Source organism: Rhea pennata, chromosome 10 (genome assembly GCF_028389875.1).
Source record: "Rhea pennata isolate bPtePen1 chromosome 10, bPtePen1.pri, whole genome shotgun sequence".
Lineage (NCBI taxonomy): Eukaryota > Metazoa > Chordata > Aves > Rheiformes > Rheidae > Rhea > Rhea pennata.
Genome location: NC_084672.1, coordinates 21398584 through 21425720, shown reverse-complemented (window position 1 = coordinate 21425720; position 27137 = coordinate 21398584). Strand labels below are relative to the sequence as shown.

The 27137-nt window shown below is 40.6% G+C and overlaps 1 protein-coding gene across 15 annotated transcripts in view; it reads right to left on the bottom strand.

The window, feature by feature from the left end:
• The window catches only part of HMG20A (high mobility group 20A), a 190911-nt gene that overhangs the window by 125831 nt on the left and 37943 nt on the right, over positions 1 to 27137 (bottom strand). For 7 of the 15 annotated variants that reach the window (XM_062584188.1, XM_062584179.1, XM_062584183.1 and 4 more), the window contains one exon: positions 22403 to 25159. The exons of 6 other annotated variants lie outside the window; for them this stretch is intronic. Coding sequence is in view for 1 of the 9 variants with exons in the window: in XM_062584184.1 (XP_062440168.1) it covers positions 25098 to 25159 (62 nt within the window). In the remaining 8 variants the exon portion in view is untranslated. Of the gene's footprint in view, positions 1 to 22402; positions 25160 to 25205; positions 25437 to 25493; positions 25996 to 27137 lie in introns of those variants that run through there. 2 more of the 15 variants (XM_062584181.1, XM_062584180.1) reach the window with 2 other exon arrangements.

Genomic DNA, 27137 nt, shown 5'->3' with positions numbered 1-27137 from the left:
TCTGGCTGATAACTGCAGAATGTGTGCACCAAGGAGGAGGAAAGGAAAAAGGGCAATCCTTGTTAGACTGCTATTTTTTTTCTTTTTTCCTCTCTTCTTCTAAATTCAAAGGAGCAAAGCCAGCATGTGCAAAAATAAAGGGCCAAAGAGCTGCTCAGCTGTGAGCTCTTTTGCCCACAAATCCAGCTTGGTGACATGAAGATGCACTAATGAATTCTGCGGAGCAGCTCAGACCCTGCTACAAGACAGCCATGTGTGCAGAGTGCAGAAGGCCAGCCCCTGCTCTTACAGAATTTCTCCTTGTCTTACAAAGGTCAAAGTGGTAAGCAAAGAGGCTTTTTAAAATGCTGCACACTGTTTGAGGGATCTGTCTGGTTCACAGGGACGCTGAGAGGCAGCGATTGCCAAGGCAAGAGAACAGACCCGGAGGAACGCTGTGAATATCCGTTGCAGGAGGCGTGCCCCGTTCTTTCCCAGGCAGCTCAGTGAGAGGTGCTTATTTTTACAAAGCAGGCTCTGAGATCTTAAAGAACCGATGCTGTCGTAGTGCCCTAAACCAACGAGTATGTGACCTACTCGTTCCCACTCTGTCCCTTGACCTTTTCCCATAGCATTCTCCAAAAGCATCACATGAAAAAATAGCCCTTCTCAGCTCTCCAGAGGCTTTGGAGACAGCATCAAAGCTCAGTGCTTATAAACAATCCCAGCTAGGCCAAAATGCCATTCCAGCATCAGGGGTCTCAGGATCTGTAAGCCTGTCACAAGGCATCAGAGGGAGAGGGGGCAGGGAAGAGGTAGCGCATGTTGCTAAGGGAAGCAGGAAGTGAAGGCCAAGCAACTGAGGTGCTAATGCGTCAAGCTCCAGGAAACCCAGAAGGCCGAGATAGGGTTTATCCACAGACCTCAAAGGCCGCTATGCAGGGCCTCTTTTTTGCCTCCTCCCTTATCGCAGGGAGCCTTCTGAGTGCAGAAGTCATTTACTGCATTGATCCTTCAGCCTAATCCTCCCATCTTGCCATCCTCTCACCCTGCACATCCACCGACTAGCGTTCCAGCATCTCTCAGAGCTCAGTTTGCAGTCCAGGTGGAGATGGAGCAGCCTCTCAGCAGGTTCCTGAGGGACAAGACTCAAGCACCACAGTTGCTAACTGTTGACTCTTCAGGATTTGAAATCAACAAGCTTTTCCTCAACCATCGTTTTATTCCTGTGACTTCAACTCACTCATTGTTTTTCTCCTGTTTGTCCCTTGGACCCCCGACTCTATGTTCTTCTATCCTAACCCAGGCTACAGGGAAGGCCTTCAGTTTGGGCAGTATGTGGCAAAAACTGACTGAGGACTACTTGCAGTTCAGGAACCATTTTTCCTTGCTCTAGTATACTACTGCAAGGGTGCTCTTCCTGCAGTCTACAGGGACTTCAGGACACAAGTCATCTTCACAGGGGGATACAGCCAGTATCCACAGGCCCCCTTCACACACCCTCTTCCATCTTCTGTCTAGGGAGAAGTACCCATAATGCAGGACAGCACATGGTATGAAGAGCCAGGAGGAGATACAGAGGGAGAAGATCTGCCCATTTTTCTGCACAAAAAGCATTACACAGATCAGCATCCAGGTGAGGAACAGGAAGTGATCTTGTTGAACAGAGGTGAATGCAACCATTAAAAAAGAGCAACAGAAAAGGAGGCAAGCTACTCACACGTACCTCTCAGACAAACTACTAGCACACCAGCGCCTGCCTTGACTCTGCACGGAGCTTCGCTACCGCTCAAATCACAGCACTGATCCTGCTGACTTGAGACCTCTCCAAGCTTGGCCTAAGGCACTCTGCACTGGCCATCACAGCTCTGAAGTGCCCCAAAGCCCTTCACAGATCCCCATCTTCAAAGCAGTGTCATTTCCCTCATATCCTTGTCTTCACGGCCTCGTGCTGTCCTTTGGCACTGTCTGCCTCCTTATGCATTGCCTGTCCCCTTTCACTGGGCTCCTCTGCCTGCCTCGTCGGAGCACGCTGTTGGTCCAGCCACATGCTGCTTTTCCTCCACTTCCACTCTGGTCTGCACTCAGTTACTCCATGGTCCAGCCTGGCAGCTGGCATACGTGGAATGATGTTAGACACAACCAGGCAGGTTGGTGTTTGACTAGCTCTCACTTAAGCGGGAATACATAAGCTGCTCTCTTGCACAGCGGTAACCTGGGTCCCAACAGGGGACCCGAATAATTACAGACAAAAGCAGCAGCTACTTCAACCATTCCTACTCATTGTCAGGTCTTTTAAAATGTTATTGAAAAGAAAAGGTGGGTTAACGAAGACAGCCCAGGACACAGTGCAGACAGAGGAAGCGACAAGGCTGGGAGGCCTACATCATCATTCTTGGTTCCTGGGGACTGATCCTAGAGGGTGTGAGGCTTGGGACAGGGTGGCATTATCATAGGATGGCATAAAAGAGAAATATAGCCATAGGAACTCTTTTGCTGTAGATCTCTCAATTTAAGAACAAACCTCTCAACCTTACCTTGGCTGATCTAGTTCATTTTGTATTTTATTCGTGCTTCTTCTTCACCACTTTCCCTTTTATATAGCCTCCGAAAAGCATTAACTCATGACTCTGTTCCATTTCACTGACATAACTGCCTAAATATCTTTCCTGATGTTTTGACATATATCACTTGGATGGACATACAGAAATTTAAACCATGAAAGCTGGAAGACATTTTAAAAAATTAGAAGATATGTGGACAACTATTGTGTTATTTTAACAGTATAAAGACTCAACACTTCCATATCTCTGCCAGCAAATACAGGAAAATATGCGCTTACACTGCACAAATATAAAATTGAGCACATGGATTTTTAGGGGTAAAAAATGCTTTTACTACATACACTGACCACGCATGCTGCAAACCCCTTTTCCACAAACACTCATGTACAATGCATAATGAAGGCAAGCACGTATTTTTCAGCACAAAGTACCCTCTGGCTTCTATAGAAAACAAAAGTACTGCTGGAGTATACATTTACTGAGTACGCAAACAAAATATCTACTCATTCCGTCTGCCAAAGATTTAGGTCTACACAATCAAAAATTGCACCAGCACATCCATTTAGAATAAACTTGACATTAGTATATAGACAATTGCTGTGAAAGGAAATAACACACCTGAGGCATGCAAAAATATGCTTAATTGTTCAGTCCTGAAAACAGGAAAATAGAACAATCAAATGAAATGACCCGTACACATATACTGTACATGTACAAAAAATACACTGGCGAAAGCACACCATAAACACACACACAGGAATGCCAAAAGACTTGTCCATACATTAATGTCATGCTCACACATAGGCATATCTTTAACTATGTGTTCATATGCACAAATATACCTCAGAAGTGCAAAATCCCCATACATGTAACAAATCAGGAGACAGAACTACACACTTCAGAAAAGTCCCTAAATACACAAGCTGTGCATAAAAGGTTTACGTGCCCTCCCTAGAAAATGCTTCCTATATGTCTTAAATGAAGGCTGCATTTAATAAGCCTAAGGCAATCAGTTGCATTTTCACTGTAGTTCAGAGCACATCACAGTACACAAGACAGCGGGTTTGAGCTTCCCGCTGGCTGCATGTAGGTTCAATACCTAAGGCTCATTAACCATGCATAGGATTTAATCCTCTCCCAGAGTGATCACCTGCATTGCTAGATTTAGTTCCCCAGAGCTAGCCTATAACTATATAGGCTACTTGGGGCAGGGCTTCCAGGCTGCTGCACCAGCCAAGCAACCATTTTGAGATTTGGGGTAAGTTACTGCAGTCTTCACCCAGATGTCTTATCACCACCCTGCCCTCCCAGCTTATTACCTACAGCAGAGTGCATCAGATGCCCAAGTCCCTCTACAGCTACAGTCACAATCTGAACAATGAAGCAATTGCAGGGGTGGAGAATGAAAGTGTTTGCTGCCTAAACAAGATATCCAATAACTTTACACCCAGATGATCCAGCAGCTGAACAGAAACATACTCACCTAAGCAAACACACCAGAGGGTAATGCTAGGCCAGCAAGGCAGGTATGATTTCATTATTAGCCTGAAGGGTGAGGTAGAATATATTGCATTTCTGGACCCCATAAAGCCTAGAGTCTTCCACTTCAGAAAAGTTTGCGTATCATTTTAGTAGGAATCAGTGCAGGCACCTAATTTGCATGTAACCCTTATTCCACAGCCTGTCCAGCACAGGCAACATATAAAATCCCAGTGATCCACTGGAACGCAGATTCCAGCCTTTAACTAAAATACAGGATTGAACATAGCTGGCTGAGGTTCCAGAGCTCCTTCAGCTATGGACTCCCAGAGAACTCCAGTGGCAGATGATTCATCTTACCTAACACAGACTCTCTAAAAATGCCTGGTCTAAACTTATCACCAAGGCTTAAAAAACACTGGCACATCCAGGATGTGTTGGCATTTGCCTCCAGTAATGTCCATTTCTCTACACCGTGATGGAACTGAGATGACTTAGATCCAACTGTCCAAGTCGCACAAAATAATACCCATCTCTCTCCCTCAGTCTTTTTTTTCCAGAGAAATGGGAATCAACACCCTCAGCTCTATCCTGCCAAAAAATCAGTCTCTTCCAGACAGTCTCTATAAGCTATAAAAAATGCTACAAACTTGCACTGTACCTCATATACTGGGTGCCCTGATCTGGAGAAGGACCTCTACCTGTTACCACAGTCCTGCCTAAGAGCTCAGTGAAGGAAGAGTCTGCACTCAGGTTCTATCTCATCTCCTTCCAAGTGTCTCTGACCAAACAGATTGTGGAAATACAGAAAAACAGGGAGGATCTTCTTTTCCCAGGTGTCCTGTGTAGCAAGTAGAGCTAAACAAAACAGAAACAAAACAAATCAGGATAGACTAATGAATAAAAATAATAGAAACATACTCTGTTTTTCTCCTTGTAATTTCCCCACCCCAGACAGCTGTAATGTGGAAAGTATTGAAATTTAAATCACACCTCAGTCTAACCTCAGCTGACAGGCTGCCGATGCAATAATCTTAGCCTAGCTATCTTCTCTCAGGGAGAACGACAAACCAACTAAAGGAAAGTGATAAATTTTCAATTTTATTTTAAAATATACCAGATGGGAGATTTTATTGGAGTCATAAATATGTCAAAAGCAATGTTGGTGTATGACTGGAGATTGCCCCCACCAAGGGAGCAGCTCTCCCTACTCAGGAATGCCATCAGACTCTTAATAAGGGGCTCCAGTTAAGACTGCGGTAAAATAGTCGGTGTATTAAACCAATTGAATTTCTATTTATCAGACATCTTTTTCTCTCCTCTGCCCCTCAGGTTCCAAAATGCAGGAGAAATGAGGGCGTTGAGACAAGACCTAAATGTCACCTGTTTGGGTTCTCTTTTTCTTGTTGGAACACGGCTCAAATTTTGCCTTCCAACCAGTATTTGAAGAGTGAAGTTCCCATAAGTCAATGAAGCTTCAAAGAGTTTACTATGGTTTGCTTTCCTAGAATCCCAGCCAGCAGGTGTCAACTGAAGTTCAGCCTCAGATTTAAACTGCATTGAATTCAAGCCCTTAATCCAAGCCAGGGGTCAACCTCAAATTCTGGAAATAGCACTTGGCCTGAGTCCCAAAACCTCATCCCAGCTAAAACCAGATCTCCTCATCCCAGCTAAAACCAGATCTAAATCCCACCAGCCATTTCTAGAAACATTTGTTCCTTTTCATAGCCTCTGTACTACTACTTCTACCACTGCTGCTATCACAGATCACAGCTGTCTGACAGGAAGAAGCTTGAGATTTATGCCTTTTTACTGTTTCAAAGGTTTTAGAGACTGGCTCTGCCAACTATGCCTTTGAACATGCTTTCAGCCTCCCAGCTTACTCATATTCTCAAACCATTAAACTCAAATCAATCAACTCCACCATCATTGACTCCCATCAGCATACAGTCTGCCTCATTGAACCTTTGACATCAAAAACTAAATGCAAGACAACTGAAAAATAACGGTATTATTTTTATATTTTTGGTTTAAATACTTTGCAGATCTAATCATATAGCTACAAAGCTGTAGAAGAGTTGTATAATTAGTAAGACACCTAACATATAATATATTACAGAATATTCTACTGTTATAGCCCATCTAACACAGCAACAACACAGCAGAGGGGAAGGGAAGCAAGAGGTGTAAGCAAAAAGTAACTCTGCATACACTAGAGGTCTGCAGTCTTTACAGACATTACTTGTCCCTCATGAAATCAGAAGAGTACCAAGTCCTATTTTAACAGTCTCTCTAACAGATTGATCATTTGCTGTAGCAGGCTTTTTAAAAACTTTCTGAACACAAAATACCACCAGAAACATTTATCACAAAATACCATCCTCCTACCCACAGCCTCCAGCCCTGGACATGCCATTCATCAGTCATGAAGCTGCAGATGCATCAAGACAAGCTGAAGCTTTTAACAGCTTTTTGATCTGAAGGAGTAGATTGAAATAGAAGAATCATACTCACTAGTTTTAAGTTTAAAATATTTTCAGTTAAATGTACTACACAGTTAAGCTGCCATTCCTCTGGCTTCTGCAATATTTTCAATGGGGACTTGTACAATTTGTCACTGATTGGCACAGAGTCAAGGGAATCTGCAGAAGCACAAAAAGCTGGGAAAGAATTCAGCTTGCAAAATGCATTTGATAAAACATAAGCCCATGCTGAGGATATGAAAGAGGACAGTCTGGCTCTAATCTTCCGCTCTCAGGAGGACTCACCAAGAAAGCCAAAGAGGCCAGTTCCAGCACTTGAAGTTCTACCATTTCCTACCTGCTAACAAGCTTCAATACTGATAACGTTGAAAGAATATGGACAAAGGTGGATTGTCTTTGTGGATTAAAAGGTTCTGTCAGGTGATTTCTGCTACAGAACCCATGCAACTATTTTGCTTACCCTGATTTTTCTTTTTCAGGAAACAGCAGCAGGTTTAAGTGGACAATTTCTTGCCTTTAGCAGAAAGGCTTAAAAATACATTTTTTATACCACATGCTATATAAAAACATAAACCAAAATGGGTTGTAGTGCTGACAGGGCCTGACTTGTAGCTTATGTTATTGGCTAAAGAGTGTGTAGAGTCCAGTACACTGGAAGAGGAACATGGAGGAGACTCAACCTACTGTTTGTTTGCTATACTGTGCACCTGAATGTATAAAGCCTCATTTGGACTATGAGATTATAAAAATCCAGCTGTGAATATCACGGCTAATCTGGAGCCTAAGATAGGAAGATGAAGATAGGTAAGACTTAGAAAACCTCTTGAAGGGATTAGGCTAAAGGATTTATAATAGAGGGGTGGATGATGTTCAGAGGAGAGTAAAGCAGGTGTCTGGGAAACAGGCAGAAGTTTGGAGACTGATCAGAAACAGATCAGTGAGATTGGTGCAATTTTGAGATATTTCCTGCTGCTGGCATAAAGACATGTCCTTGACTGAGGAAATGGCTTGTCTCATAGAGAAACTAGCACGTGGCTGGCCAAGTTCTGACAGATAAATTACAAGTGCCCTCTGATACAGTTCCTAAGAGTTAAGAGAGACCCCAGTGAAACAGAACTACCCTAGCATGAGACTGAGAAGGAAATAATATCCGTATCCTGGGATTAGTGGATGCATTAAAGACCGGAGGAGGGAGAGAGGCCTAAAGTTCCCCTGGTAATAAGGCAACTATTCCCACTTTCTGATGCTATGGCCCTGCTCCCATCCTACAGGCAGAAGGGAGCTAATTGATCACTACAAGTTCTCAGAGGAAGGCAGCAGAGCCCTGTGATGAGAAATAGAGTGGTGACCAGGTGTTGTATACTGGTAACCACTATGGCTTCCCTTTTAGGCATACGGAATCAGCTATTCCCTTATCATTACACTTTCCAACCTCACAGTGACATCATGCGAAATAACTCACTAATGTCTATAAGGTGCTATAACGAGCTGTTGTACACCAGTACTCAGCAAACCATAGCTGCACGCTGTCCTGGAGAGCCTAGCTAAACATTTGTACAACACCTAGCACAACTCTAGCTGGCTCTAATAGCAGCCTCTAAGTGTTACTGCACCGCCACAGTAACAACGTAGGCACCAGGAATGTCTATCGCATAATTACACCGCTTATTCCAGCACCTAATCAAACTGTTCAACAACTTAACGTAAACACAAAGACAGATACCCCTAGACTAAGGAGCAAATTACGATTAGCCCAGGCATAATTGCCTTGGAAACTCCCCATTTTCAGATGGGCCTAAGGCTGGCTAGTAACATGTTCAAGCATGCATTTATTTCTCCTTATGAAAGATAAGCCAAAATACTTGATTAAACAGTCTGAAAATACAGGGATCTGTGAATACTTTACCCTTTGATCCTAGCAGAAACTGACCTAAGGCTGCTTAGTAAGACTCAGACTTACACTAAGATGCCCTTAGGGTCTTTTTCAGCTACTATGCTATACTAATAAAAATCTATTTAATTATTTGAATAAACTTTAGTATTTAATAAATCACTAAACAAAGGAGTGACCATTGACTAGTTAAAGCACCTGTCAAACAAGCAATATCCAAGTGAGTTACTGCTATCATTTCTCCAGGTTACTTGGTATCTCTTACCCTCAAGCCCTCTAGCACCGGCTAAGCCTGCTGCCTCTCCAGAAGGCTGGCCTGTCGCTGCACTCCCTAGCCACAAAGGTCTCCGAAGGCTACCCTCTGCTCATATTTGGTAGCCATCTGGCATCAGCCCACAGAGAAGACACCGCTATAAGTTTAGAGGCATCTAATGATGCCTTCCACATTACAGCAGCAGCAGGCCGTTCAGCACAGGATGACCTCCTTTCCAGCATCACTGAGCATCCCTCCAGTGCTGTCAGATGTCAAGCAAGCTCACTTGTGCTCTTGTTCTGTCCATCAGTCCTCAGGGAAAATCCAAGCATCACTTCAGATGCAGAGCTAGAGGCTCAACTCACATGCATTCACCCTTCCTGCATTACCAACACCAGCAACAGCCTGCAGGGATGGGAAAACAGCAGAGAATAGTCTGCAATCAGCCCAGCTCCTGCAGGACCTCTCCTTTTCATTTCCCTGATCCTCTCTTCCCTCTTTCATAACAAGCCAGGACTTGGCAGACACGAGCAGGCACACGGTTTCCTTTGAGGCACCTTATTAATTATACAGCTAATTAAAATAACTTTATCACAGCGATAACACCATCATATGCAGTGTTTATGGATCAATAAATTGTGTCCATGAATGAATATGTGCTGACTCATTAACTAAGCCATAAGTATGAGTTGTTCATCTCTTCTGCAATGCCTTGAAAACCGGCGTCCCTCCTTTGCCAGGGAATTCATTTTCACTTCCCTGCTTCTGAGAGGGGAGTGGGGAGGAAAGGGAATTATTTCCTCTTGCTCGCTTCCCGCATTAGTGAAGCCCTGGAGGTTATTTAAATGGTAACTTCAAAGGAGTTGTATGATCACTCTGTTTACTGCTGTAGGAGTCTCATTTTATACTCAGATTTAAAAGCCTCTCTGAGTCAGAGGCAAACAGCATTACTTACAGGTTTAGGAGCTTCAAAGACACAGCCCAGCTCAGGTGCAAGGAAACTTGGAGGGGGTGGGGGGAATGAGAGAGATAGGGAAAAGAGGGTCTTTACCAGGGATGTCAGAAAGGAAGGATTTTCAGGGATATAATTTCTTGTGCTCTATAGGGTGTTTTGGGAGCAGGTGCTCATCACGGAGAGTCCAAAAGCTCCGAGTGAGGAGTAATAAGCTGTTTCCTATTTAGGGACAGAACAGGAAAGGAATTATGGATGGCTGTTCAGAACAACAGCAACAGTTATACAGGGAAGATAATCAGAGGTTCTGTGCTATCAAGCCTCCTGTACACTTACGCACCATGTCTTTCCAGTCTTGCAGCTGGCTGGTATCAGCTGCATTTCATTCATCCCTTCTCCCCCTGCTGGGGCTGGCTGTGGGTGTGGACTCAGTTAGCTTGGTAAGGCTTGTCAGACAGACTCACTGATACTGAAGGCAGATAAAAATGCTCCTGGCACTTGGGATGGAAGGTGTATTTGCAATGGCTCTTTGTTCTCACAACAGCCGATTTCTCCGTCTGAGACTAAGGGGGTAGATTTGGAAGGGAGATGAGGTTTAGAGATAAGGTAATTTCCCCTCCCTCCAGAATAGACCCAGTTGGTACAATGAGCACTTTGATGTCGCATAATGGCAGTACAGCTCTGGCACTACTACCTAGCCCCCTCCCTTTGTGTCTTCATGACTGCACCCAGCTTTAGTTATCGAGATCCTTCCAGACATGTGCAATTTAAGTGGCTATTTAAGTTTTTTTCCAGAAGCAGACACATGCTTGCAAAAGCTGCTCTTCCATCTCTGCTTCTGCAAATGAGCACATGGAAGAAGCAGGCAAGATCAAAGATACCTTCCTCCCTAGAGGACTTGATGGTAGGATTTGCAAACACAGTGCTTCTGCAGTTGGGCATATGGACTTGCCCCTAAACTTAAGCTGGTCAAAATTCACAACTATAAATTTTCAACTAAATCTATGCACTTTTTCACCATGGGCATAACCATAATGAAAATCTTCTGTCAAAAAAAAAATTTGTTTTGACAATTTTTCTGACACATTCTCCCTAATACTGCCTATGGCAGGAAGCAGATAGATTATATGGTAAAAGTATCACCTTGTGGGAGAACTAGACTCCAGGTAGTGCCAGCACTTACATACTGTTGAACACAACTGCTCCAAGCATATTTTATCTTCTGTATCCAACAGGATGGCAAATTATTTCATATATATTCATCTGATACAAAGAAAGTGTGCTCTTTGATTACGGATTTTTCTTCTTCTCTGGAAAAAAAGGGTTGCTTTAATTAGAATCCAGTGACTAAAAGACTTTTTTTGGAGCAATTGCATCAATTCTCTTCCATTAGCCACCTTGTGAAGTCAGATTAGGAAATAACTTGATACACAAAGGAAAGTAAATGAGTACAGAATAACAAAATCATCTACATAGAAGCAAGCACCTAAGAGCAGTTTTCTGGTGAAGATTATGTATTCTTATTTAAAGGGCTTGATCTTCACTAGTGATTTTAGTGTATATGAAAGCACAGGATTGACAGCAATAGCTAATACTCTTGGAAGAGATCACGTGCCAAGGTGACAAGCATGGCTGAAATGTCTAGACAGAGAAGGCAGAGACCTCTGCAGCTCTAGTGATAACCACACATCCTAACAGACAGGCCTCGCTGCAGTTCCAGATCACTCACTGCAGATGTCGAACAAGTGTTTGTCAGAGGTGCTTGCTCTCTCCCAAATTCATCAAAAACTTTCTATACAGATAACAGCTAACCAAATCACATCAGGCTCTCAGAGTGAAATTCTACCATCAGCTCCACCTGCACTTCCACTGCAGTCACCATTTTCACAGGTATTCCTGAGATGGAAATTTCACTCAAGCCTTAAGATTACTACAGTTGGCACACCACACAATGGCTGGGTCTTCTGAAAGAAACTAACTGAAGGGAAGGTACATATAAAAAACAAGGCAATGCTTTTCAAAATCTTTCTATCAGAGAGTTTAATGAGACAGATGGGAGGGCAGTCCTCTGTGTAAGGCTCTGTTCTGGAAGCCCAGAGATGAAAAACAAAATGTAAATTCAACAAGTAAATATTCATCAGATGAAAACTTCAGAAGACTATTTTATATTTAGAAGCCTTTGCTTGAGAACATACCTCCCAAAACTAGACATTTAAACTAATGAACCACCTAGACTGACACTAGCTCTGAACCTTCTCATCAAAGAAGCTGAGCAAACAGAGTCTCTTGGGACACCTGCAGCTGATGAGAATCAATCTCATGGGCAGCAGAGCCTGCTCCAGGTCTACCAGTGGTCTAATCTGATTCGTAGTTTATTGTATCCTTTCTTCTCTTTCCAACTTCATACCAAGATAATAAAATAAGGTTTCTCATCTGCGCCTTCCCTCTTGTGCAGAAGGGAAAAGGTCATTCTCACCAACTAATTTTCTTCTGTACACAGCTCTGATCTCCCGGGATGATGACCAGCTTCTAACAGCAATGCAAGTTCGGCAGTGACCCTTCTTCCCCAGTTGAAACACAGCACTCAAAGTAATCAAGTTTCCTTCAGCAAAGTCCCCTGTAGTGGCATGTCATTTGTTCTAAATCTCCAGAAAAGCAGTTATCTAGTGGAAATGCACTTCACACTGACCTAAGTGGGAGGCAGCACGCCTGAAATTAGAAAGAGGCTAGGTAGCCCTGTGAAAAGAAGATACAGATTTTGGAAAGCAGTCAATTTAGTAAATATTCAGGGTCTTGATAAATGATATATTTTATGTAATGGTATTATTTACTATTCAGTCTCTGCAGACAATGTACCCAGACAGAGGTCACTAATATATAATAAAAATCAATTTCTAAGCTGATATAGTTGAATTATGTAAAAGATAGTGTAGCCACTGATTTTAATATCAATATTTCATTTTAATCATGCATCCACACCAAAATACGATATGAAAATATGTCCAGGCAGCCCACCTATAGGCCTTGCATCATACAAGTTAAAATTCAACACTTACTAGATTCATAATATCTGGCTAGGGAAAGCAGCTGACTCAAAAGGTTATTTTTAGGTCCTACACTCATGACTTTTTCTTTACTATACCTTCTTGCCACATTTCTGACTACGCCATGCAAACTAAAAAGGACTGTTTTCAGAGAACTACGCAAGACCTTTGCCACCTAGCTGTATGAATGTCACTTCCACTTGTGTTCTTAGAGGTCACAGTTTGAGAAAGGAAAATGAAAACAAGATTGGACCACAACGTTTGAGCAGTTTTAGGCACTACATCTGAAACAGGAAAAAAATAAGATATATATCTCTATAATTATATATATATAATACATACACATAATCTCAAAAGTTTATCTTATATAATAAAAAGTCGACACTTTCTCATCCCTAATCCTCCTCTTTTTACATATGCAAAACTATCATTGAAGGTAAATGATTCATTGTTATTAACTAAATATCTATAGATTCCTATTTAGTATTTAGATCACAGGGTTATTTTCCTAGATACTCTTGATATGTAAGCTAGAACACAGCCCCTTTCTCAAGCAGCTTTCACACTAAATGGATGATATTTACTATTTTTAGTTGCAAGATGAACTTGGGCAGACAAAAGCAAGTGAACTGCCCAAGCAAGAACTCTGTCTGTTCTGCATCAGTTCTTGTATTTCCCTCATTACTGAAGTGTCTGAGTACCTTTTGCTAGTATGTTGATCAGACCATGCATTAGAAGTAGCATCTATCACATACAGAAAGTCCGGGTTTAGTTTCCAAGGTCTGCCGCAGATTGCCTGGAGCCAGGCTCAGTCCTCCCACCTCATCCTGAGGATAAGGTTCCTTCTAACAAATCTCCTGTAACGTGAGCAAGCTTTGGCCCTGGATAGTGAAACACTGAGTCCCAGGAATTTGCTACTAGAGAACTTCAGAAAGCTTTCTATTAAAAGAAAAAAAAAGTAGCAGCAGTAAACAGGAAAATAACAAAAATGTTTCTTTAATGACTGACTTAATGATTTGAAACTCTTATTGCCAAGAATGACAACGCAGATATTTTATCATCATACTTGAACTTAGCTGGTAAGTATCACTGACATGACAGTCACACGAGAGAAACATACTCCACTGAAGGTGAAAGAGCATTACTATTTGAACTGAGGAAATGTATGGCTTTTCAGTGTTGCATTGCACTGCAGGAGTTCCTTGATTTTTCACAGCATACGCTGCATGCAGATCCCTGTGAAGCTGCACTACAGGACTGAAGGTACTGGATAAGTCTAGGAAGAGCTGCAGAGCCAGTTTCCTACAAACCGATAATCCATAACTACACATAACTGTTGAAAACTGCAGATGAAGTCATGGCACCAGTAAATTCAGTGACTAAATTTTCCATTTATTTCAATGGGACCAAAACTTTCCCCAGAAGTTTTGGTTCTACAAGACAGCAGATCTAATTTTAAAGTATCTACTACTAGATCAAAAAACAACAACAAACTGAACTGGCACAAATTCGCTCTGATATTTCACAATGGTTCAGGGCATAAGCTTGCCCAGAAAACTTTCTGATGAAGTTAGTGCTGTCTGTCCTCTATAACCAGCATAAACACCACATCATGCATTCTGGCCAGTTCACCAGAAATGATAGTGTGTCTAATTCACATCAAATACATATTGCCTAGCAATTTAGCAACACCCCAATAGCAACACCACTGCCTCTTACAGAACAGCTGCATCTAAAAAATAAAATAAAATAAAATAAAAGCACTTAAGGTCAACCTAAACTGACCTTAACAATTTAGGTCAGGCAACTTTTTTTAAAACTTTATTTTTTCTTTGTCTTCCGATCCCCCCCTTGTCTTTGTTCTTGCTATCATTTCAGCATTACAGGAACTCATTCTTTAGCACTATCATTGTCTTGGGCTGTAATTCACTTCCATGCTTTCACAACACTATTAACGTTTGGTTCTGCTACAACATGAACTACCAAAGAGCCCTACTAACAAAAGGGACTTCGGTATCCATCCTTCTCCATCTTAGGCTTTTCTGCACTGCCAAGACCACTTAGCATACCTTTTTTATGGGGATTGCCAGGACTGATTCTTTCCACACAAAGGATTTCACAGGAACATCATGACTTCACTTTGGTCAAGAATAACTGAATATAATGAGCTGCGGCCGACAGGACAAAACAAACAAGAACCAAGTGCGATGAGCCTTGGCAGACTATAGTCTTCAGCATAGTTTAATTAAAAACTGAATGCACTAACAGCAATTGTCTGTGAAATATTCTGAGATACTTTCAGTTACTATTGTTGATTGGAATCAAAGCACAGTTGCATTTTTTGGTAACAGTCACTTTCTAGAGAAGATCTTTGAATTCCCACTGCAGCCATTTATAAATTATATAAATTTCCTTTTCTCATCTAATGACAGAGTAATTTAGAGAGATGGAGAAAGCACCAAATGAGTAACTTCATGCAGTGAAGAGTCATGGGGAGAGGCCATGACTGAAGGTGAGAAGGGACACAGACTATGTCAGAGTTGGGATGTATCGAGGCCATAGAAGATAGAGACCAAATTGTGCCTGTGGTTAGGCCTATGAAAACCTGCAGAAATCAAAGGATTATATTAGTCCAACAAAGGTTACTAAATTTTAAAACAGACTAGATGATGCTACCTGTAAATGTTGGTGGATGTTCAGTCTTGCTTCCTGAAAGAAAGGAGATAACCCTCAAATTCACGAAACAGGACTACCACAAAAGGAGAGGGTTGTAACGAAAAAATATAAACACCAGAAACGAGGCAAGCATGTTCAGGCATCATTGTAAAGCTCAACAGGTATGTTACAGGCTACACATGCACTTCATCTTGCTTCAAATCACTTGTTCTGCAGACAGTAAAATTACTACACAAATCCCAGAGAATAAACTGAGTTAACACCCCATTAAATACAGCAGACTTTCAATTCAAAGTAGAGACGTGCCCAGATTAAGCTACCTCTGCACAAGCAGACCCATGGGTAAAATACATCAGTTCTGCTGACTTATGGCCTAAAAGAGATGAGAAAAAAAACCCTGAATGCTTGGGTGTGAATTCCATTGGGAGGAATATCTACAAGGTAAGAAAGGCTACGTTCTCTGAAGCATGCTTAAAGAGCACAAGAGATTCTGCCATAAACATTCTTTCCACAGTTGAACAAGTACCCCAAGAGAGTAAGACAGGAATGTGTTAAATTTGTTATTTACTACATTTTTTTTTTCAGTAACATTATATTCCTTTCCCCTCGGCCTCAGATCAAGATCACGGCTTTATATCTTCAGTTCGTTGACCTTGTCAGTACCTCACCCTGGCTTGGCAACCGCTACCTGAGAGAATGGCACTGTTGCTGTGTTAGTTTTCCTCTCATTTCACAGAAGAGAGGAATAATTTTAAGCACTTATTTCTATAGTTTTGTGTTTTCTAAATACTTCTTGGACTGCAGTAATTGTAAGGCCCTTCCAAATTCACTGTTCCCACAGTGATATTTGTTGTGAAACATTTCTTGCTACAAGAAATTCTTTGTTGGTAGAGGCAGAGTTTTCTGCTGAAACAGCTTAGCACAAAGGACTGAGGATACAGGGAAAGAAAGGTCAGAGAGGAAAAACATACAGCTAAGGGCACCTGCTTTGAAGCCAGGAGTTAGACTGATTTAGATTGCCACGTATTCATTAACAACTTTAGATGCTGAAATGTAGGAGGTTCTCTATAGTTAGTGCTCCCACACTACTTCGGTGTGTGGTTTCACGAATTCCAGTGAGCCATAATGAAAGCAGGATTCCTCTAGAAGGGATTTCCAACTTCCCCCTTCCAGCTCTCCTCTTTGATCCCTTGCTTGCTTTGCACAAACTCTATTTCTTGTCAGAACCTCTACATGAGCTCATCCAATTCACAAAAACAGTTGAAAGCATTCAGCGAGAAAAAGCTGGGCTGTTCTTTGCTCTTTCCATAAGTTAAGGCAGCTCACAAGTGGGCATGGATATTCTTGGCTGGAATAAGATCACAGTGGAGCAGCTATTATCATAGCATATACGCTCCAGCCCCAGAGAGCTGGCAGTAAATATGTGTAAATGTCAAGCTGCAGCAGGCTCCCAACATGAAAACCAGCTCTGCAAAAACATAAAACTATGTAAATATCAACAGTTGCTAAGCTTCCATTACATGGATTTATGTAGTCACAGCTCCGGCTAGTAAGGAAGCTAGAAAAGAAATCAGCTGTGCTGATTCTAACATAACAGCCAACAGAGAGCATCAGCTTTAGCCAGCCCAAAACCTTTACCACAGCCATTCTTTGTCACCTGAATGCCCACCTCAAAGACATGTAGACTGAATTCAGGTTTTATTTGCTATGCCAGAATTTCCTTGCAACACAGGAATGCCTGCTGTACTTCTTCCATCCTGACCAGCCCTTAAAGCAAGGTGACAAAAGGACAATATATCAGCATGTAGTAAAAGCCAGTAGAAACAACCAAAGAAACTGCCATCTGTCTAAAACAAAATCAGGCCATTGACTTAAGCTTCCCCATAGAGAAGCTCTCTGGCTCTGGCTTCCACTAACACGTTTTCGCTTTCATTTTGAGATATCAAGAATTATCTTTAGAGGGCACTGTTTCGCCCAATAGGAAATGGATTCTTTTCCATATGAGGATAGATATTTCAGACATCTGGAAATGCAGATCTACCTGTGAAATCCTGGAACTAGCGTGCAGCTAGAATTCCATTTTCACATTTGCTAGTTTTTCTGATCAAAACTGTTTCAAGAACGTATGGAATTTGCAGGTCTGAGCCTAGACATACTCTGGCAAAAATAAAAAATAAATCAACTATTTCCACATTGGCAGTATGTGAACATTAACTTCAAGAGCAACTGTAAATTTAACCTCTTATTCCTATCATCTTTTCTCTACAAAGTCCCCTTTTATATTAATAGAGTTTAAGTGGATGAGGGCAGGAAAAGAGAAATCCTACTCAAACTGTTAGAAAAACTTTGGGAGTATAAGCAGAACTTGACTCTGTGCATTTGCACATACCAGGGACACTCATTAATGCTAGTATGCCTAATAAAAAATACATCCTTCCCTTCTACACATCAAGTTCACAATATGTGCTTGCAAGTTGCATGCCTACATACAGCCATATTTCTTCCATAGGAACAGACATTCTACTCCCATATAATCACAGTAATGAAATATATTTCAGGAGAACTAAAATCAGTTGATGACAATGTTAACACGTTCCAGAATCAACACTTATACACAAGAAAAACAGCATGTATACTGTTGTGTCACTGTACAGTCAGCATTCATGCTAAAGAAGCCACAGTCCTTTCCAAGTAAGATAGGGGATTAAGTTTCCAGACCTTTTCACTCTGCTGGGCTCAGTCCTCCTGCTAGCTTGCACTTTTGATACACTTCCTGCACCTCTTCCCCCAGTCAGAACAGTTTCCTTCTCTTCCTCCAATATTAAAAGAAACAAAAACAATTGAGGCAGGAATTAGGAGTGCTGCACAGGAAAAAAAGCTTCCTCTGAGAGGAATTACAATACCAACACAGTTGTTAACATTCACTTGGAAGGGTTAGGGGAAGAAAAAGTATGTTAATAGATAGGACTAAAACTTCAGCTTGGGATTTCTCTGCAAGTGTCCTGGGCTTAACCAATATTATTTCAAATAAATTAGATGAGGGAGTTCTCTCTTAACTAACAGTAGAGCAGCTTTAATGAAACTTATACTGCCCACATGAGATAGGCAGAGAAATCCAATGATATTACTACCACAGACTGAAATCAGCTACCCCCCCTTTCTGATTTCCAGCCGGAGAGACGTTCCACGGGTATCGGTGTCGTCATTCTCTAGAATTCAATAAAGTCAAACTCATACGTACCAGGTAATGTTTTGGCCTAAGGATGTGGCTAGGTAGAAGTTCTTATACGAGTAGCAGCAAAATGTTTAAAATAAGAATTTATTAACTGAAAGTTCAAACAGAACTGAATGCACTGACATACCTCTAGGGAAAACTGACAGTGCGTTTTACCTGCCAGAGCACAAGCTAGCAAAGCTACCACATTTCAACAGCAGTAATTTTAACAATTTTAAGAGAAACTGTTTCAACGAGAAAACACAGAGAATCAACCTTACCCTGTCTTATACCTCAGAATAATCAATTGCATTAACTAAAAAATGCATACATCATTATGATTTAATATCACTGAGGCAAATTTGTACTAGTGTTAAGTCCCTGTGTTATTCTGTGAACTGCCAAGTACAGGGCCAAGGAGAAGCAGCACCAGAATCCTCCAGCCAGGCCTGCAGATATGAAGGCCGGGATGAATTCTGACAAATTGCTAAGAGATTTGTACTTACATTTAGATTAAATATATGTACGTTAGTAAGCTAGGAAGAGTATCTTGTGTATATTCAAGATTTACTTTATTTAATTGTTTAAATTTTATTTACTTTTTTAAACTTGTATTTTGTAAAAGGCAGTACTTGTGACTAACTGGTGTCTTTTCCAGGTAACAGTAGAAAAATAAAGATTTCCTGATTATTATAACCAGAGCTTCAATTCCTAAAACTTGTCTTTTCACATGTGAAAAAAATCCACTGGCAGTTTCATTTGTTAGGCAGGAGCCTCATTTGGTGAAACGCAGACATCCACACTTTCACATTAAGAGACATCACAGAAATACAAAGTCTGCTGAGAAACAACTTCTTTTGTTCTAGTAACGCAAAAATAACCTGTCCCACGTTGCTAGGTGAACTGCTGTAGCCCCCCACCGGCCCACCCAGAATCACCCTGTACTATTTATCATATGGTTTCTTCCCCGCAAAGCAGGCAAACTAGGGCAGAAGCTTTGTTTAAAAAAAGCTTTTCTAACATCAGCAAACTGTTTACAAATACTTACAGCGAAGGATGAGGACTAAATTTCTAGTGAGATATAAACCCGAGTATAAAAAGGCAGCACGAAGAAGGAGATGAAGGAAAAAGCAGCATTCGAATAAAGTAACATATCCGGTTAACAACATGCAATGGCTTCCAAACTCATTAATGTAGCTTAACTGGATCTACTCTTTTCTATATTCTCTTAAAGTTATTGTATTAAATAAATAATTTTTTAAAAGAACCTAAAAAAGGCACTTTGACATTTTTCTTTTAATTTCCAGTCTACTGCACTGACGTGACAAGTATTTTGGGGAGTCTAGTCAACTCAGTGGAACTATTCACATGTACAAAGTTGACCTCCTGCCTAAATATTTCAGGATCGAGACCCTAATCTCTAGTTAAACTAATCATTTTCCCATGACCCAGTTCTCCACTCAGCTGAACAGTCCCTCCTCCTACATTGTTTCTCTACTTCTTCATCTCCACACAGATCATTTGAAATACTACTTCAGCACCTCATTAAATAATTAACAGAACTGATGGCATTTCAGTACTACATTCAACTTATTGGGATACGCATGCAAATAAAACTTGGAGAGGCTAAAATAAGCATTTTCAAACTTACTGAGCCAACTGAACATCCCCTTATGGCTACAAATAAACCCAAATATGAAAAAATTGTGTTGCGTTTGTCCTTACACTGGAGTGAACCACAAGTCAAAGATGGAAAGTAAAATTTGCTATATAATTCAGCTCATCTCCCTCCCAACATCTTTGAAATGGAGTCTACCACACTAGCCAAAGTTCAGAGATATCTGCCATCAATAACATGCCTCTTTTCACTAAAGTGTAGCCCAGAAATCTTTTAGAGTAGAAAGCCATGTGTTTTTCTAAGTGTCCTAGTCTGACTTGTCACTCTTTCATCTTGCTACCCTCTAAAATTATGCTTAGAAAAATCCCAACTGCATTTGTCATGATTTCCACAAAAATGTTAAAAAAAAATCATTAAAAAAAAAATCACCAAAACTTGCCTACACAGTAAATAATAAAAACCTCAAAACTCACACCATCAGAATTACAAGTTTATTAATATATCCTGTAAATCACAGTTCTGAAAATTATGTTAGCTTTTTGCATTTTGTAATGGATGCAAACACCTTACTACTTACCAAGATGGTGTAACAGATGCAGCAAAAGCTGCAGATTTTGCAGTTAAGGTATATCTTGAATATGATCAAGATATTCTAAAAAGATAAAAAGAAAATCTCAGTACTATGAGCAAACTATTCACTTTTTGTGAGCAGAAATATTCTATGGGACAAGTGAAGGATAAACATTAACCTGCAGGCCTGAGGGCATTTCTGACTCCAAAGGATACAACTGAAGCAAGATTAAAAAACAATACACTACAGACCTCACTTAAGATTCCAAATACATTATTAAACAGGAATCTGCCTAAAAAACAGGAAGAGAATGATCTTTTCCTCTTAAAAGAGCCCAAAAACTCAAATCCCCCTCACTTCCCTCAAGTGATTATTAGTCATGGATACCATCCAGCAGCAGCAAACCAGGTTTAAAAAAAGAAAAAAAAAATCAGTGGAAATATTACAATTCACTATTTTAAATTCAGCACGATAGGCCACCATCTGCTCCTGATGTTGCATACAGCACTACAGGGTGGAATGAAACTGGACCCTTTCCTCACTATGAATGCACTGCTGTTTTGCTACTTTTTTACAGGTGTAAACCAGTACTGACATTACTATCCCCAATTCGTAACTAGTCAATGTCACAGACTGGCTATAGTCATACAGGAGAACTCCCTACATGCCTTCTATTTTTGAAATCTTTAGCATCTCATAGCTGATGTTTTGCAAAATATCCAAAGCGCAGTAAGTCTAAATGAGCAGTCTGCCCCAGAGAGCAGAAGGAGTTATATTTAAGCCAAGCATGTTGCTATATAGAAAGACCAGGCATTAATTTGGCAATCAAAATAATAAGATGTGACTATAGAAATAACCTAAATGGTTGCTTACAGCACTATGACCTCAGAAGGAGCAACAGTGCAGGAGTAAATCATCCAAAACCAAAGTACAATTTCCATAAGTCTACAGGTTGGCTCCACACCCAGCAAGCAGAAGGGAAGATATATGAGAAAATTTAGTAGAGGAAGAGAAAATGAGCTGGGAGGGGGAACAGTGTGATACAAAAGATTCTTACAAGTAGAGAAAACAAATGTGGTAGTGGGAAATTAAGGAAGGCAGAGGAGGACAGGGATATTAAAAAAGCACAAGGGGGAAAAAAGACTCAAGGCCTTCTTAAGGTGACTCAAGTTGGCGAACAAGGACATGACATGAAGGGTCCCAATAACAATTCTTCATAAAAGTCTCTGAAGTTTTCATCACTTCAAATCGTAGCTACTTCTTTTAGCTGTTTCAGAAGATGTACTTGTAATGTGGCTGGGAAAGGGGCAGCTAACACTGTTTCCTCTCAAAGATCATCTTTATCAAGAGCTAACACACTGAAGTGCCAGAAGATGGAGTAGCCATTAGTTCTCACTCTTTATCCAATCTGCCAGATGATCAGAGCACTCATCACCACTTCCTATGAAGGAAAATTACAGCCTATCTTGTAATTCCAAGATACATTAAAATAGATAAAGCCTTCAAAACCAGGTACACAGTCATCTGAATAAGTATAAAAAACCATACATTACCAATCTGGATTGCTGAAGAACACTGGTGATTAATGTGGAGTTTGTCAACAAAGTCTCTCAGACAAGAAAGCAATGCTAGTAATGGCTCTTTCATTAAAATGTAGTTAAAATTGAACCAGAATGGATTCAATGTTGAACAATTTTAATGAAGCAAGTGTCAAACAAGCACATCAACTTCTCAAAAACAAAGGAACTCCAAAAGTTTAATTACAAAAACATCGTACAGAAAACTTGGCATCTCAACAATTCCAAACACATTGATCCAACAAAAGGACTCCATTTTCATACAGTTTTCTTAACATTTCTCTAAGCGAAGAGAAAGCTTTTTATCCTGCTCATCAATACCCACCTCATTTTTGTCAGCCAATACTGAAAAATGTAAACTGAAGTGACACTCAGAAAAACACTGGAAAGGCAAAATCCATTATTTACGGTTAACCAGTATAGACAGGAAGTTTCTTAATAAGACAAAACATCATCTGTCTTATTGTTGGTGAGCTCGAACTTAATCTTTCCCCAGAGGCTTTAAGATGGGTATACCATCTCGCTTCCTTCTTCATGGGAAAAGGAGAAGATTTGTCAGTCTCCAGCTAATAAAATCACCTCAAGTTTCTCATCCAAGAACACTTGTATGCTACCCAACAGAATGACAACATTAGCGGTATGCTATGAGCCAATACTTGCACTGAATTTATATAAGCAGGGGCAGTCTATAGCCACACACCTTATGTATAGAGAGTGCGAGTGAGTGAGTGTGTGTGTGTGGAACTGTGTCTCACTGTATTACACATCAGTTTCTGGAGTCTTCATGGGCTATAAGAAAGATGCCACAGACTGAATTTTAGGATTTTGTAAATCAACTTTTGGCTGGCAGTGCATTTTGGCCACTTCAATGAAAGTCACGTATCACTAATCCTAAAAAGGATATGCACAGAACATGAAGGTATGGGTGCTTTCTTCCAGAGACATTATTAATTTGTAGAATTTTTACCACACCATGCTTCTTGTAGAATCCACTAAAATGTCCATGCCAACACCAGTTGGTCTTGTCCACACTGCAGAAAGTGCAGGTCAATGCAGCAAACTGAGGTTCTTTTTGGTGAAATCTTGCAAATGAGACTGAAGACAGGAGAGGAGTTTCCTCCTTGAAGGAAGACTTGAATTTAAATGGAAATCCTTGCTGCTTGGCTACAGCAATAAGGCCATGAGCAAACAAAGACCTGACATGCAAGGTGTTGACCTGGAGGAGGCTTCAGGCAAGCACGAAGTCCATGTGTATAGCATGGGAAAGAAGAAACTACTTTTTAAATCTTCAAATACTTGCATTACAGATAAAAGAAAGTGATCGATTGCAATACACTCAAGTAATGAAAGTAATCTCCAGTTCATAACAGGGAAATCCTTAAAGATTTCTGAAGGAGAAACAGGAAACTCATGTGGAAGAGAGAGCATTCCAATCATTACTATAAAGCCCAAAGGTGTTCAACAAGTGCTCAAAGTCTGAATTTGCATTTTGACAGGAACCCAAGGGCAATGATTCGCAGAAGCTGGTGCAGACAGTAGGTGCCTTCATCTTTGACAGGAGGCACAGCAAAGCTTAGAAAGATCACAGATTCTAGCATGCAAAGTTCTACTTGATGCGAGTGAAAGGCCATTTAGGTCACACTGGAACATAGTATGTTGAATGCTAGAGGCTCCATACTTGAACAGGAAGAAGGTGAAAGCCCTTATGGGCTGCAGTTTAGAATCCTGCTGGCTGCTGTGCGGACCGAGCTGCTAATAACCTTCTCTGCTATAATAATTCACGCAAAAATACATGTGCTGTTTCTAGGCATATTGTTTCTCAGCACTACAGTTTCAGAAGGGCAGAAAATACAATTCCCCTGCCCATTTTCTTTGTATAGAATAGAGCTCTCACTATGAGATCAATCTCTCAAAAAGTAAGCAGTAACATGAAATCAGATTGAAAAACATATTGGAGAAAAGATAAGCTGTGTTTTTAGTATAAAACAGAGACTTCTACTTTCCCCACCAACTAAGAGCTAATCTTTCACTTTCTTGATTACCACTGACCTTTGCAATAATAAAATTTCCACCAAGTATTTTCAAGAGAAAATATTTCATTATTTTCACAGAAGAGCAGGATGCCATGTGCAAGAAGGATACTAGAAGAGACGGAGTGGTGGGAGAGTTTGTCTTGTACTGGAATCAAGTCAAAAAGCACCAATCACAGCCAGTTTCAGAGAGCAAATTCACATTTTAGAAGTCACAGGCTAACAAAAAACAGCGTTCTGCTGAAGAAAAGCTCATATAAACACAGCAGCCAGGGTAGGACAACACCGTGCACCAAGGAAGACTGCCTGTCATGGCAGAGAACACAGGTGCTGCTACCCAGTACTGCAAGTATCAGGTAACAAGATCAGAAGAAAAAAACTGAAGTGGGGGAATGTAATCCCATAAGATAAACATGAAAACAAAATAAAGGACATCATAAGACATGAAGCAACATAACACGACAAAGTTGTTATCCCGGCCAGCAGGCTGACTTCATTTCACAAACAGATCTCACCTCCATAGTCAGCCAGGTCACAGAATATATGTACCCCCACACCCAGAAAAGTTAATAAAAAATTGAGATTGCACGAAAGTCACATGCTCTTAAAAGGTTTACATATAGGACAGTTCAAAAACATTTAGTGAGTGGTGTCCGTGGCTTCTTAAGACCTTTTAATGCATTGATCTGTTTGCCCCACTGACAAACTGCAAAGGCAGGAAGCAGGACAAACCTGCAAATTCTGCCTCCCATCCCCAGTCTTTCCCTCATGGCTTCTTATTCCACACTGGCCGAAAAGCTTTTGTAATGCATCTCTGGGTCATGAGACCTGCAGATGAAACAAAACAACAAAAAAAAGTGTTAGAAGAGCACAACCTGCCAGGATGAAATAGGACACGGTGACATTATTTCTGAAGGTTTATTTGGAAACACGGCATTAAAAAGTACAGAGAAGCTACAGAAACATAACTCTGTCAGGATAGCCACCAGTTTTATACCTATGAATTCCTGCTTCCATCCAAAGAACAGATTGCTAAATACAAAACAACTTCCTCTTCCGACCATATACCGTATGTTTGCTCAAAGAAGTTCTTCTGTACTGCATGCTAAAGAACAGAAACATTAACTACTACAGTCAGCCATTAAATAAAAGGTAATTGAGCTACCAGAAAAAGAAATCCAACTAAGTTCTGTAATACAGCATTTTTAAAAGACTTTTGTAATAAACAGATTTTCTATGAACTCTGATTTTGCAATGCATCTCAACCACAAAGACACCATTTGGTCAACAGAGATTACATTTTGGAGAACTAGTGTATAATGTTTTACACGCATGTTAACAAAGGGACAATGGTAATAGCAGTCTGGTGATAGGGTTTATGAGAGGCCAGCTGAAACTTTCTGTCCTAAGCTTCCCTCTATTTTATGGAAACCCTTTTCTTCCTAGATTTGCAACCATAAAGCCCTCTTCCCATCTAAGATTATGCCACAAAACACAACAATTAAGATGACATTTGCTTAGCAATGAATAGCCCTATGAATTACCGGAACATCAGATCCAGCTACATGCACATCTATACAATGAAATGAGGAGACTATATTAACCACATTTTCAATTGCCTCATGCTGTTCTGTTGTCGAAAGCAGGAAAGGTATTGGAGTGATCTAGGGAAGAGGGAAAAATGAAATTGTACTTTTTAACTGTAAACCTGGATGAAGAATTCTAGAGGAAATAGTTTTTCCAAGCCACTTACAGCTGAATCCAGTTTTTCCAGAAGAAAAATATGTGCATTTTAAGAACAAAAAATACCAAAAGTTTAGGAAATAAGAATCCTCAGGACACGAGAATCAGTCTAGATTTCAGCAGCTTTGAGACACAATTTTTCTGACGAGGTATTTAAAGGGCAAACATCCGTCTCAGGGCCTGGTATGCCCTTCTAATACATGATTGCTGAGAAACTGCTTTCCCTCTTACCATATTCCCCAATTCTAATTCTGAGCTTACACGAGTGCTAATTGAAAACAGTATACAAAAATGAGGTGGCCAATGAGCTACTGAAAAATCCCAGACCTGGATTGACAAGCTGTTCCCCTTTACAAATAGCAGCAGTACAGCCACTTCTTTACTCTGCTGGGAGCTCAGTTATCTTAGAACTATAGCCTGTTCCATCTGGCTGCCCTCTGGAACGGCAATGATCTTTTAGCTTAAGCCACACTATAATGGGGGAAGTGTAATTAATTGTTCTAGACAATATCACAAAAGGTCAGAATCAGAAAGGATGAAAAGCCTTGTCCTGATATTTGCAGACGGCACAACTCAGATTTTTATATGCATTTCTAAAAACCAAGACAAATGTACAGTAGATCTCTTCATAATATACACCTAAAGAATGAAGGTATGTGCATAGTTACAATAGAAAAAAGACAAGCTCCCAACAGCTGTAGAGGGTTTTGGGGTGGCGGTGGAGGGGAAGGGAAGAGTAAATGGGCTGGGAAATGCAGGGAAGCACAGTAATGAACAAAGACTTTTTCTATCTTTTTTTTTCATTCAATCCCTTATTAGAGCTTTCTAAGCCACTGAACAGAAACAAAAGTGCAGAATCATGAAATCTGCAACACTGTATGCATAAACCTATGATCATTACAGTCTTAGCAAATGCTACATCTAGCCTGAACCCCACATCAGTGCTTCACTTGCATGTAAACCTTCATATCCAGAACTTGACTACAGTTGCTACAGACTTGGTAGTTTTAAGGTATTTTCAGTTTATAATGGAAATGAGCTCACCTGTAACTTATAGAGGCAA